General features: G+C 44.2%; 1 protein-coding gene across 5 annotated transcripts in view; it reads right to left on the bottom strand.

Annotated features, from left to right (window-relative positions):
- Positions 1 to 14,972, bottom strand: part of LOC119252191 (patr class I histocompatibility antigen, A-126 alpha chain-like) — a 54,349-nt gene extending 39,377 nt beyond the window's left edge. For all 5 annotated transcript variants that reach the window (XR_008553181.1, XR_008553180.1, XR_008553182.1 and 2 more), the window contains exon 1: positions 14,570 to 14,972. Coding sequence is in view for 2 of the 5 variants with exons in the window: in XM_054698648.1 (XP_054554623.1) it covers positions 14,570 to 14,646 (77 nt within the window). In the remaining 3 variants the exon portion in view is untranslated. The remainder of the gene's footprint in view (positions 1 to 14,569) is intronic.
- Between the last annotated feature and the right edge of the window lie 203 nt (positions 14,973 to 15,175).

The following is a 15,175-nucleotide window of genomic DNA, read 5'->3' on the forward strand; positions in this document are numbered from 1 at the left end:
GTGGAGTGAAATGAATTAATTACTGACAAGTGTTTCTGATACAAATAAATCAAAAGCCAAAAATGAGGAGAAAGGTATTTTCACATTTTGGACAGCTGATTTTTTAAACTCCATAAACCCCTGACTGAGCAATTGTCATCCCTCCCCCTCACGTGACAGCTCAGTGACTGCTCTTAACTGTGTCATCACATGAGTGGTTGGGGAGCACCCACATCTTTCTAGACCCAGGTGCTGCACCTCCCCCTGCAGTGACCTTTAGGGCTAATGGCTTTCGCCACGGTCCCTAGGTCCGGCTGGGCAAGGAACCAGCCCGCAGGGGGAGAACAGCAAAACTCCCTGAAGCAAGGGGAGAACAGCAAACTCCCTGAAGACATAGATAAGATGGAAGCCTGTTGAAAGATAATGACCACCAGGAGCCACTACAGGAATGTGACGGCAGGGAACCTTATCTCACCTTCTCAAGGCCCACAAACTTTATTCTACTATAACTGTCTTTCTAAAATCTTTTCTCTTTCTAAAATCTTTTCTCTTTCTCTGTCTAAAAAGGTCATTGGTTTGCTGATTAAAAAAGAACATACGAAATCTAATAACTAGGCTAATTCAAATGAAACATTACTAAACTCTGTGTATTAATAGAACTGTTAGCTTAATAATTTCTCTGTTGTATGCTTAGCCTTGTTAGTATTAATCTTAATGATAACAATATTACATTGTGAAAAGTAAAATTCACCCATGCTAATTAATAGTAATTTAGTAGTGGTGAGTAGTTTAAACAAAAAGTAATCACATAAAATAAAAAGAAAAATTAATAGCCTAACTACTTAGGAATGCGCCTGGGTCCAGATGTAAATCACTGCCCTGTCAATGATAAGCTAAACCTATAAGCAAGCTGATTTCTTCACTGATGTTCGCCATTCCTATGCTTTTAGAAAACATATATATATATATACTGGTCACCAACTCAAAGAAAATTACACTCAGATTTACACTCTCTTGAAGTGTGTCTGTCATTTCTTTCGCTGAATCCCTGACCACCCGCGCAGTCTCTCAACCCTGAGACGGCCTCATCGTTCACTGCTGTGCTGGTCCGCGGCAACCAGGGCCCCCACACAGCCATCCTTCCTGAAGGAAGAGCACCCAGAACCCCTGGGCCCCACCCACCTGAGGGAGACACAGGACAGGGAGGGGCACACTCACCTGGGGACTTTCTGGGGGACAGCTGGAGGAGGAACAGCAGGGAGGGGAGGAGGCAGAGCACAGAGCTGGGGCAGGAGCAGGCGCCATCTCCTCAGGGCTGGGGAGAGACAGGGCAGGAGGCAGCCAGGCCCACACAGAGGAGCAGGGCAGCCAGGAGCTCTGGGCTCAGAAGGAAGCATGGCCCAGGGACCCCCCACCAGCAGGAGCAGGGCCCTTTCCGATGACCCCTTAGGCCCTGAGACCAAGGACAGACCTGGCTCCTCTCAGGGCTTCTGAGCCTCTGTGCTGCTAAAGACCATGAGGTTTATTGGAGAAAAACATCCTCCCTTCCCTTCACACCCCGTGGAACCCAAACCCCAGACCTTTTCTGCACAGAGAACTTGGGCCCAGCACCTGGGCCCAGAGTGCAAATTGCCCTCCCCTCCTCATCATCACCCAGTGACTCCCAGAACAGAGGCCCAGACCCAGGTACCCATGAAGGACAGGCCAGCGCCTGCTTGTGGTTCTGCCCCGCTCAGGTGTCCTTGAGAAGCCTCAGGACACACGACATTGTCCCCAGAAAGGCAGGGTCCCCCCACAGGCCCCTGTCCTGCTCTGTCTGCTTTTTCAGCTTACCCCAAGGTCAGGCCCTCCCCAGCACTGACCTGCCAGAGACAAGGACAAGGTCCTACCCCAAAAACAGCAGGAGCCAGGTCAGATCCCCACTGAGGGATTCATCCTCATCCTCTCTGACCTGCCTTGGGGTGAGGGGCCCAGTGGGACAGAGCAGTGGAGAAGTGAAATGAGTCCTGATGAGAGAAAACACCCCCAGTTTGTTAACAGGCAGAATGAGGGGCACCCCAAGACCCCCAAAACCTGCATACTCTAAATGGCTTCTGCCATCTGCAGCACAAAGGCAGAGCACACTCTGAGTGTGAAAGGACACAGAAGAGTTGCCCAGAGAGGAAGGGAAGGGAGGAGAAGAGTTTCTCAACAAAACACCCAGTTTCCTGTCCCCTTATGGGTAACACCCAACCAAACAGGGTTGCCCCAAAGTGGGGCCATTGCAGCCTGAAATTAGCCAAAAGTCTCAGGCACCGTCAGGTGGCGACCCACAGAAGGCAATGAAAGGGGCCAGGCCGGTCTGTGACAACGGGACCAAATGAAAGCACAAACCAGGGTCAAGGCCAGTGTCCCCAAGGGCCTCCCCCCAAGTGTCTCCTTCCACGTCCTCAGCGCTGAGAAGCAAGGGGGGCTTCTCCACACGCCTCTCTCCTGTGTCATCCCAGGGTCTCTCTCCAGGTGCTCTCTCCCCCACACGCCTGTATCTTATGGCAGATGCACCTAAAGGACCCTGACATAGGTGGTCTCTGTCCAGAGAGGTCGTGTGACCCCACACCTTATTCAGAGAAAAGGCAAAATCCTTCCAACATCCTCAATGTCTGCATGAAGTGGGTGCACAGACCCCGTCTCAGTGACCCCTGCCCCAGCCACAGCCTCTGACACACAGACAACCCCGTCCTGGGGTATCTGGGCTGAGGTCACCCTGCCTGGACAGAGCTTACACAGACACCCTGTGGGCATAGAGTGTCCATCAGGTCTTCTCTCAAAGGCGCCGTCCTCATGAGGTCCACCTGTCCATGCTAGGAGAGCAGCCCTCTTCCTTGTCCCCACATGCTTTCTCTGGGACACCTTCCCCACAATTCTTACCCACACCAGGATGCGTCTGAAAATTCATCTCTAATACTAGATGCCTGTGAGCAGGGATAGCCCTGGGCCTTGTGGGACAATAGCGGGTGCCTACGCCTGATCCCTGAACATGAAAAAGAACAGGTGTGCTTGAAGAAAAACCCAAAGAAGCAAAATAAAAACACATTGAGGCCTGAGGGCCCAGCCCTGTCTGAGCATAGCCTGATCCAGCCACACACACCCACATCCTGGAGACAGCACAAGCCCAGGTGGGTTCAGAGTCCCTGTGATCACAGGCCCTGCTGGGATAGGTGTTTCTGAAGGACAAAGATAAAGGAGCAGAGAGATGACCCCCAAGGAATGACCACATCAAAGCCCACGACACACTGAGCACCGACTAGACATAGGCCCTGTCCCCATCGGCTCCTCACAGCCTCTCCCGCCCCAACCTGCATAGACTCAGCACAGCAAGCCTGCAGTTCTGTTTGGTCCTTAGGGCTCCTACTTATTTCCAGTCAAATTTTAGGCATCTTTTCAATTAACACATCAAAAAAACAACCCAGAAAAAAAATATTTTCATGAATGGGTGTCTATTTTCAGTAGGGAAGTGGACATTATTCCTCAGGAAAACACAAACTACAGGCAGGGATGGAGACAGCCCCACCTCTGCTGGAGCAGGTAAGTCATCAGGGAGAGACACAGGTCAGTGTGGGGAGGGCCCTGGTGGGCAGGGCTGGGCCAGTATCCCCACCTCCTCACGTTATGCTAATGTGACCCCAGACACATGAGGACGCACTTTGCAGCCAGAGGAACCAGAGGGTCTTACTGACGGAGTGTTGGTCACATCACTGCTTACACTGTAGAAGGGCAAGTCCCTGGTGCTGTCACTGTAGCACACCCACCCCCGAGCCCACGGACCTCCAGCAGAGCTCACTCTGCCCCCCACCCCGCTCTGGAGTCACCCTCCCCCTGCCCCTCTGCCAGCCCCACCCTGCATGCAGACTCCAAGGGTCAGTATGTGTGAGTGTGTGTTAATAGTCATGATCAACTTTTAGTGGTTTCACATGAATAGTGAATAGTTTGTCTCTTGCAAACCATGTTTTGCCAATACATATTTGTTAAAACATATGAATGTATTTATTAAATTTTTGGCAGAGGAGGTGGGAAAAAGTGAGGAGAAGATGACAATGTCAAAGCTAATCTTCAGTGACAGGGGAAACACTTGGCCATTGTCTCCCTTCAGAGACACAGATTTATAATTTCAAAACATCTCAAAACTGCGGTGCCTCAGTTTACTTTAAAAGACATTAGTGAGGGGCCTCCCCAGTGGCACAGCGGTTGAGCTCTGGGTTGCGAAGCTGCCCGCGGCCTCTGTGGCGCCAGTTCAATCCCCGGCTGCTCCCCGGCCACGGAGGAGGGTCCCACATGGCACGCAGACCTCTCCTGCCGCCCACTGCTCCCCTCAGCAGTGTACTTCGGTCCTTCTGCCTGCTCTGCTCCCCACTCTGGCTCTGGTGAATTCTCTCACCCTCCCGCGCTTCTGACTGCACCCAGCGCATGTATAAACAAAAAACAAAACAAAAATTAAATAAATAAATAAATAAAGCATGTCTCTATAAAAAAAAAAAAAAAAGACATTAGTGAGGTCCCTCCCTGGTGGTGCAAGGGGTTAAGACTCAGCACTATGAGACTAACCACAGCCACTGCAGCACAAGTTCAATCCCCAGCCAGGGAGCTACCCACATGGCGCAGCCCACCTCTCCTGACTCGCCCACTGCTCCTCAGCAGTGTATTTCAGTCAGTCTGCCTGTTCTGTTCCCCACTCTATCTTGGATGAATCCTCTCACCCCCCACACCTCTGGCCTATACCCAAGTTCTTATATGAATAAATAAATAAATCTTTTTTAAAAATAATACAATAACATGAGAATCAAAAAAATCTCTGTGTCCATCACTGTCTTACGCCTCCAGAGGGTAAATTGTAAATAGCACCTATATAAATTCTAATAAAAAGTCCCCAATTTTGAGATCACAATCTAAAATTTTGGCAATAAAAAACTAGTTCAAAACTTAATGGTTGGACTGCTTGAAACCAGCAAAAGGCTCCCGGAGGAGCCAGTGGTGAGCTGGGAAGTTCGCCCACGCCAGGCCCCTTCTGACCAGCAGTCCAAGAGGGGGAGCGGGCACCCACGGCCAGGGCAGACCGGGTGCACAGAAGAGGGTGCCTGAGACTGGGCGCGCAGGGAGTGCATCCCGCATCGCCATTTTAGAACAAGGACATTTATTCAGTAAAGACTGCCTGAAACCAGCAGAAGGCTCCTGGAGGAGTCAGAGGTGAGCTGGGAAGTTTGCCCACGCCAGGCCCCTTCTGGCCTGCAGTCCCAGCACAGAGGGGGAGCGGGAACCCACCACTGGGGCAGACCAGGCACGCAGGGAGTGCGTCCTGCATCGCCATTTTAGAACAAGGACATTTCTTCAGTAAAGACTGCCTGAAACCAGCAGAAGGCTCCCTGAGGAGCCAGAGGTGAGCTGGGAAGTTTGCCCATGCCAGACCCCTTCTGGCCTGCAGTCCCAGCACAGAGGGGGAGCGGGAACCCACCACTGGGGCAGACCAGGCACGCAGGGAGTGCGTCCCACATCGCCAGTTTAGAACAGGGACATTTCTTCAGTAAAGACTGCCTGAAACTAGCAGAAGGCTCCCTGAGGAGCCAGAGGTGAGCTGGGAAGTTCGCCCACGCCAGGCCACTTCTGGCCTGCAGTCCAAGCCCACAGGGGGAGCAGGAACCCACCGCCAGGGCAGACAGGGCACGCAGGGAGTGCGTCCCACATCGCCATTTTAGAAAAGAAATTCTTCAGTAAAACTGCCTGAAACCAGCAGAAGGCTCCCGGAGGAGCCAGAGGTGAGCTGGAAAGTTCAACCATGCCAGGCCCCTTCTGGCCTGCAGTCCAAGCCCAGAGGGGGAGGGGGAACCCACCACCGGGGCAGACCAGGCACACAGGGGCGTGTGTCCCCACTTCAGCATTTTAGAACAGGGAACTTTCTGCACTAAAGACTGCTTGAAACCAAGAGATGGCTCCCGGAGAAGCCAGAGGGGAGCGGAGAAGTTCACCCAAGATGCCGGCCAGTCTCAACAACACAGTCTCGAACGCATACGGCAAATTAGAAAACAGACAGCAGGGAGTAGAAGAAGCACACGCAACCTAGCAACTCCTCAGGAAAAAAGCACACCATAAAAAGAAAACCAACCCTCAGATGCAACAACAATAACTTGGAAGAACTTCTGAGACTTCCAGAAAGAGAATTTAAAATTGCCATGATTAAAAAAATGACAGAACTCATAAAGGAAAACAATGATAAGGGAAAAATAACAACGATCAGAAGAATGAAATTAAGTCCCTAAAGAGGGAAGTAAAAGAAATGCAGATTAAAGACTTAATGGAGGAGCTAAAGAACTCTGGGAAAAGCAATGAAAGCAGAATAGATGAAATGGAAGAACGAATAAGCACTCTTGAAGACACAGAAATAAAAAGAACCAAAACAGAAAAGGAAAGAGAAGTAAGAAGAAAAAAGACTGAAAAAGACTTTGGGGACTATCTGACTCCATGAGGAAAGGAAATATAAGAGTTATAGGAATACCAGAAGGAGAGGAGAGAGATGTAGGAAAAGAGAAAATATTCAAGGAGATAATTAAAGAGAACTTCCCAAACATGAAGAAGGAGCTGAAAATTGATATACAAGAAGCAAGAAGAACGCCAAACTTCCATGACGAAGGAAAAATACAGCAAGACACATAATAGTAAAGCTCCCAAGAATCCAGGACAAAGAAAAAATAATAAAGCTGACAAGAGGGAAGAAATAGATAACATTCAAAGGAAAACCAATCAGACTGACATCAGACTTCTCCGAAGAAACACTACAGGCAAGGAGAGAGTGGAGGGACATAGTAAACAGACTCCAAGAAAACATGCCAACCAAGAATACTCTATCCCGCAAAGCTCTCCTTCTTCTATGAAGAAAGAATAAGGACCTTCCCAGACAAACAGAAACTCTGGAATTTCATTACGACTAAACCCCCACTCCAAAAAATACTACAAGGAATCCTAAAGCCAGAACCTCAGAGGGATGAATAAAAATGAAAGAAGGCCAAAAAAAAAAAGTTATTAAAAGAATAAAGAAATAAAATCAAAGGAAAGACAAACACAATGGCAAATACAGATGCTAACATATCAGTATTAACTTTAAATGTAAATGGACTAAACTCTTCAATAAAAAGACACAGAGTCGCAGGCTGGATTAAGAAAAAAAACCCAACCATTTGCTGTCTCCAGGAAACACATTTAGCTACAAAACATAAAAATAGACTCAAAGTTAAAGGATGGAAAACAATCCTACAAGCAAATGGACCAAAAAAGAAAGCAGGAACAGCTATACTTATATCAGATAAAACAGATTTCAAACACAAAAAGATAAAAAGAAACCCCAACGGTCACTGCATTATGATCAAAGGGACAATACTTCAAGAAGAAATAACACTCATTAACATATATTCACCAAACGAAGGAGCATCAAAATATATCAGACAACTATTGTCATCTCTTAAAACAGACATATGTAGTGGGAGACTTCAACACACCACTATCAACAATGGATAGAACAATGAGACAAAAAATAAGTAAAGCTCTAAATAAGGACTAAAGCTCTAAATAAGGACCTAGAGTGCTTGGGCTTAACAGACATCTATAGAACACTAAACCCCAAAAAATCTGAGTACACATTTTTATCACGCGCACACGGATCATTCTGCAGAATCGATCACATACTGGGACACAAGACAAACATCAACAGATACACCAAGATTGAAATCATACCAACCATACTTTCTGACCATGAAGGCATCAAACTAGAAATAAACCATAAAGAGAAGGCAATGAATTCTCCTACCTCATGGATATTGAAACCCACACTACTGGAAGACCACTGAACAAATGAGGAGATCAAAGAAGAAATTAAAAAATTCTTTGACTTGAATGACAATGAGGACACCAAATTCCTAAATGAATGGGATGCAGCAAAAGCAGTAATAAGAGGAAAATATATAGCAATAGAAGCTCACATCAAGAAACAAGAAAGAACTCAAAGAAATAACCTAATCTCAAAGCTCAAAGAACTAGAAAAAGAACAACAAAAAACCCCAAAACCATTACAAGAAAGCAAATAATAAAAACCAAAGCAGAAATAAATGAAATTGAAACTAAAAAAACAATCCAAAAGATCAATGAAACCAAGAACTGATTCTTCGAAAAAATCAATAAAATAGACAAACCACTAGCCAGGCTCACAAAGGAAAAAAGGGAGAAAGCACAAATAAACAGGATCATAAATGAAACAGGAGAAATCACAACGGACACAGCGGAAATCAAAAGAATAATCAGTAACTACTATGAACAGTTATATGGAAACAAATTCAACAATCTAGAGGAGATGGACAAATTCCTACTACTCTACAATCACCCAAAGCTAGATAAAGAAGAAATAGAACATTTAAACAGACCAATTACAAGCAGTGAAATTGAAATGGTAATCAAAAACCTCCCCAAAAACAAAAGCCCAGGACCTGATGGATTTACAGATGAATTCTACCAAACATTCAGAGACGAATTAGTGCCTATCCTTCACAAACTCTTCCAAAAAATTGAGAAGGAAGGGACAATACCAAACACGTTCTATGAAGCCAACATTACACTAATACCAAAACAAATCAAGGACAACACAAAAAAGGAAAACTACAGGCCAATCTCCCTAATGAACACTGATGCAAAAATCCTCAATAAAATTTTAGCTATCAGAATCCAACAGTGTATCCATAAGATAATTCACCACGACCAAGTAGGATTCATGCCAGGGACACAAGGATGTGTTGACATCCAAAAATCAATCAACATTATCCAACACATCACAAAAAGAAATATAAAAGCCATATGATAATATCAATAGATGCTGAAAAAGCTTTCGACAAAGTGCAACACCCATTCATGATAAAAGCCCTTGAAATTCTTGGGATACAAGGAACATACCTCAACATCATAAAGGCCATATATGACAAGCCAACAGCCAGTATCATTCTCAATGGTGAAAAGCTGAAAGCATTTCCATTAAGATCTGGAACAAGACAAGGATGTCCACTCTCACCATTGCTTTTCAATATAATACTGGAAGTCCTAGCCAGAGCAATAAGACAAGAGAAAGACATACAAGGAATCCAAATAGGAAAAGAAGAAGTCAAACTATCACTATTTGCAGATGATATGATAATATACATAGAGAACCCCAAAAACTCCACAGAAAAACTCATTCAACTCATCAATCAGTTCTGTAAAGTGGCAGGATACAAAATCAACATGCAAAGTCAGTAGCCTTCCTATACAATAAATCTGAAGAAGAAGAAATCAAAAACACCATCCCTTTTATTATTGAAACAAAAAAATCAAATACTTGGGAATAAATCTAACAAAAGAGGTAAAAGACCTATACAAAGAAAACTATAAAACACTGTTAAAAGAAATAGAAGAAGACACAAAGAAATGGAAAGACATCCCTTGCTCATGGATTGGAAGAATAAACATTACTAAAATGGCCATACTACCAAAAGCAATATACAGATTCAATGCTATTCCAATCAAAATTTCAATGTCATTCTTCAAAGAAATAGAACAATTAATGATGAAATTCATATGGAATCACCAAAAACCCCGAATAGCCAAAGCTCTCCTGAAAATAAAGAAGGGAATGGAGGCATCACACTCCCAGACTTCAAACTATACTACAAAGCCATAATCATCAAAACTGCATGGTATTGGAGCAAGTACAGACACACAGACCAATGGAATTAAATGGAAAATCCAGAAATAAACCCAGAGATTTATGGTCAACTAATCTTTGACAAAGGAGCAAAGACTCTGCATTGGAGCAAAGAAAGTTTGTTCAATAAATGGTGCTGGGAAAACTGGGTCGCTACATACAAAAGAATGAAGCTTGACCACTACCTCACACCATACACAAAAATCAACTCAAAATGGATTAAAGAACTAGATATAAGACCTGAAACCATAAAATACATAGAAGGAAATATAGGCGAAACACTACGGGATATGCACATCAAAGACATCTTTACAGACACATCACCCAAAGCAGTGATAGTGAAGGCAAAGATAAACAGCTGGGACTACATCAAATTAAAGAGCTTCTGCACAGCAAAAGAGACAATAACAAAAACAAAGAGAAACCCCACCGACTGGGAGAACATTTTTGCACACAACACTAATGATAAAGGACTGATCACAAAAATCTGCAAAGAGCTGATGAGACTCAACAACAACAAAGAAAATAATCCTGTCAAACAATGGGCAGAAGAGCTAAAAAGAAACTTCTCTGAAGAGGAAATGCAAATGGCCAACAGGCATATGAAAAAATGTTCAACATCACTTGTAATCAGGGAAATGCAAATCAAAACTACCATGAGATACCATCTTACACCAGTGAGAATGGCACATATTAAAAAAACTAGCAACAACAAATGTTGGCGAGGATGTGGAGAAAAAGGAACTCTCCTGCACTGCTGGTGGGAGTGCAAACTGGTCCTACTACTATGGAGAGCTGTGTGGAGATTTCTGGACCTACTAAACATAGAGATTCCATATGATCCAGCAATTCCAGTCCTAGGTATTTACCCAGAGGACACACAAACATCAATTCCAGAGAGCACCTGCACCCCTATGTTTATAGCAGCACTGTTTACAATAGCTAAGCTATGGAAACAACCCAAATGCCCAAAAATAGATGACTGGATCAAGAAGATGTGGTACATATACACCATGGAATATTACTCAGCATTCAAAAAAGATAAACACATGCAATTTGCAGGAACATGGATGGTGCTGGAAGGGATCATGCTCAGCGAAATAAGACAGAAAGAAAAAGAAAAATACCGATGGTCTCACTCATAGCAGGAATCTAGAAAACTTAAATAAAGGACCAGGAAAATGAATAACTATAAGAAAGTGAAAATCAAAATCAACAGAAAACTATGAAGCAGGACACTCTATGGGGGGTGGGGGTGGGGAAGGGAGGGATTGGGGTCAAAATAAGGGGGCTGCAATTGTATGGGGAATATAAAAATAAAATTTATTTAAATAAATAAATAAATCTTCAAAAAAATAAAATAAAATCTTAAAAAATATTCAATAAAAAAAACTTAATGGTTGACACTTGTAATCAGGGAAATGCAAATCAAAACTACCATGAGATACCATCTTACACCAGTGAGAATGGCACATAATAAAAAAAACTAGTAACAACAAATGTTGTCAAGGTTGTGGAGAAAAAGGAACTCTCCTACACTGCTGGTGAGAGTGCAAACTGGTCCAACCACTATGGAGAGCTGTGTGGAGATTTCTTGACCTACTAAACATAGAGCTTCCATATGATCCAGCAATTCCAGTCCTAGGTATTTACCCAAAGGACACAGAAACATTAATTCCAAAGGGCACCTGCACCCCTATGTTTATTGCAGCACTATTTACAATAGCTAAGCTATGGAAACAACCCAAATGCCCAAAAATAGATGACTGGATCAAGAAGATGTGGTACATATACACCATGGAATATTACTTAGCAATCAAAAAAGATAAATACATGCAGTTTGCAGCAACATGGATGGAGCTAGAAGGGATCATGCTCAGTGAAATAAGTCAGAAAGAAAAAGGAAAATACCGGATGGAATCACTCATAGCAGGAATTTAGAAAACCTAAATAAGAGACCAGGAAAAAGACTAATCAATACAAAGTAAAAATCAAAATCAACAAGCAACTATAAACCAGAGACACACTATGGGCTGGGAAGGGTGGGGAAGGAGGGGCAGGGAGAGGAAGAACTAGAGCAAAATAAGGGAGGGAGCAATATGGGGAATATAACCAAAATGAAAATGCATACATTGTGCAAAGATGAAAAATGATGTAAGAATTATATAAAATAAAAAAATTTTAAAAAAACTTAATGGTTGAATTTGAAGCATGCATGCCTTATGGTTATAACATTGGGTTTCAATAATTTATGTTTCAATGTCTTTATTTTAAAAGGGAAGCTCACAGTATTCAGGAAAAAAAAAAGAGTAATTGACCTAGTCTACATCAAAAAAGATAAGTTTGCATTTTGATGATTATACCTAAACTTCTCTCAATACAATTCTTTTCCAGAAAAAGCCCCAATTGACTTCTCTCCCCTTGTCCTAGCAAAAATTTCAAGATGACATCTACCGCCTTATGGGCAAGTGAAGTAGCAGTATTGAGTTCCTCACAGGTATGTAGGAAATGTATATGATATTAAGTCTCTCTGATTTTTCTTGTTTTTCATCAATCTATCTAGTGCTTGCCTAAGAAAGAAACTTGGTTTATGGGATTATTACAATTATCAACTCTGGAATTAATTTAAGAACTGGGATGTCATAACTCTAAACGTAAATAAAGTGAGTTGTGTTAAGGAATGTATTTGAAATGGATATGGTGAAGGTATTGGAAAACACTGAGTGTTAAAATAAAATGGCTCTTTAAAATGAAATGGTATAAAAATAGGAAGGCAAAACAAAGTGTTGAAGGTCTGAGAGAGGTATCTGACAAAAATGTTAGGTGCTCAAAATCTTTTCCCATCAGCATTGCTGAGCCTCGTCAAAGAAATAGCTCTATTCTTAAAAATCCTTATCACTCTGAGTAATTAACTATTTTATAAAAATCTATAAGTTTGTTAATCCTATGACAACATCCTTGAGACCAAAAAATTCTAACATATGAAAGTCTTTAGACATCCTGCAGGAAGGGGGGGAGGGATCAGAGAGCGGGAGGGAGGAGCACAGGGGACTGAGGTGATGGTCAAGGGTGCACTGGGGAAGGAAACTCTATGGGGACTACACCTGGGGGTGGGGGGGAAGCAAATATTGTTTAAAAATGAACAATGATATAAAAAATAAAATATATATATAAAAAAACAAAAAATAAATAAATTCAATAAAAATAATATTAAAGTCTTTGTCCTAAAAGGACTCCTAATATTAGGGGGAAAGTATATATTTATATATACTTTCCATTTATATATACTTTCCATTTATATATACTTTTCCAAAATAAATTCCATACAGGCTTTGTGGACTCCACCCCCACTCCAGACCAAAGCCATCAAGACATTGGGAGAGACAAATCCCATCACCACCAAAGGGAGGGTTCCTGGGACCTGAGGGCAGAGTTAAGCAGCCAGGTGTGGTATAAAAGCAGACACGTGGGCCTTGGGGGTCTCTCCCCTGGCTTCAGGGCTCTTGGCTCTTCACCAGCTCTTAGCGTGCCACTGGGATTCCATTGGGACTCCAGGTCAGCGGAATGGGTAGGACACATTCATGAGTTTATCTCCCTCTTTTTCTCCCTGAGTTTTTCATTTCTTCATTTTCCCTTTCCTTTGTAAATAAACCTTTTATTAACCTTTTGTGTGCACCTGCAGTTGAGTATTAATAAGTCCCTTTTAAGTGCGCATGAGGACCCACAGTCAGGCAACCCGTTTTATATCAAGGTTGCCCCGTAATATTAAGACAGCCAATAAAAGTGTTTTCCTTTTAAAAACAAATTGGGTCAATCTGGGTATATTGATAAAAATACATAACACATTAAATTTTAGTCTTCCTGAGTATTTCCTCTATGGGGACAAGACATCATAACCAAATTCCAAACTAACAGTCCATTGGCTCTTCTAGCCACTGCTACAAAAGGTAGAAATAATACAGAAGCCCCAGTTTGTCTATTTGATAAATAGACCTTACATTTATGTCTCTAAAAACACCTATTCTGCGTTAATTCAAGCCTCAGCCCAAACAGGATAAACTGGTAAACATGTCAAAAAAACATGATCCATTATCAGTTTTCATTTGTGGTGGGATTCTCATCGCTGCATTGGCAGATAAAAGGTGTTTTTTAAGTGATAATAGAGGGCCTGCCTGGTGGCGCAAGGAGTTAAGGCACAACCTATAAAGCTGTCTGCAGCCACTGCAGCATGAGCTCCATTCCTGGCCAGATGGCCCAGCAGATCTCCCCTGACTTGCCCACTGCTCCCCTCAGCATTGTATTTCAGTCATTCTGCCTGTTCTGCCCCCCACTCTGTCTCCGGTGAGTCCTCTGGCCTGGACCTAGTTCTTGCATGCATAAATAAATAAATCTTAAAAAAAAAAACACACACAACTAATAATGGCCCTGCTTACATCTCCAAAGCCTTTAACTCTTTTCTGCTAGTTTGGAATATTTAACATGCGCCTACAGAACAAACCTCACTTAAAAGAGCCAACAGGTTCCTTAAAATACAACCTATAAAATAAAAAAGGGGACTCGAGAGAGCAAGTTGCCCCCAGGGGAACAAATATATAAAGCTCCATTTACTTTAAACTTCCTAAACGGCAACTCCTCAGCCCTAACAGCTGTGCAGGCATCTCACTCCTGCTGAGTCTGGACGAGACCTGCGGCTTGCACCGACCCCGCTGCCAGGACCAGACTGGCCGGGCCTGTCCCATCCCTGACCCGGGATGAGGGCGCTGCTGTCTGTCCCCGCAGGCACGGGCTGTGCGCCCTGACCAGGAGTTGGGTCCCACAGGGGCGAACCCCGCTCCGGAGACTCACCCCAGTGCCGGCTCCCGCGTCTCCCCACAGCCCCAGGGCGCGGGCTGGGACCTGGGCAGCCGCACCCGCCGGTGCATCCCTTGCTCCCGGCTGCCCTTGGCTGTTTGCGGGTCTCCGCGGGGTCCCCGCCTTGCTCTGGGGGCGCCCAGTCTGTTATTACCCAGGGCCCGACCTTCACCACCTAGGTGGTTTGGGTGCGGACCCCCACGGTTACTGGCCGCAGGGCGTGGCGCCTGCAGCAGTTCCTTTCTGCTCACCAGCCTGCTGGGCCCTAGTTTGTTTTTGTTTTCTCCTTTCTGTAGGTGGAGGGAGCCGGTGTCACGGGTGTGGCAGGGGCGCAGGTTCTGCTGCTCCCTCTTCGCATCAACAACTTCCCTCTCCCGGCAGTTTGCCGGGTCGCGGGTTTATCTTACCTGTCCGGTTCTCGCAGGGACCTGCAGCTTTTTCTCCCTATTGATTGTTTTTATGTGAGAGCTCACTCGCAGCGTTTCTTCCGGCCATGTCGATCCGCTGAGGTTTTGGTTTCTTACACTTGCCTTCACGTCCTCCTCCCCGGTGGGGGCAGAAAAAGAGGTAGGCAAATCTTGTGGCTCCATGCAGCATCCG

The sequence above is a fragment of the Talpa occidentalis genome, unplaced genomic scaffold (assembly GCF_014898055.3).
Source record: "Talpa occidentalis isolate TD23 unplaced genomic scaffold, MPIMG_talOcc4v2.1 talOcc4.2, whole genome shotgun sequence".
In the NCBI taxonomy this organism is placed as follows: Eukaryota; Metazoa; Chordata; class Mammalia; order Eulipotyphla; family Talpidae; genus Talpa; species Talpa occidentalis.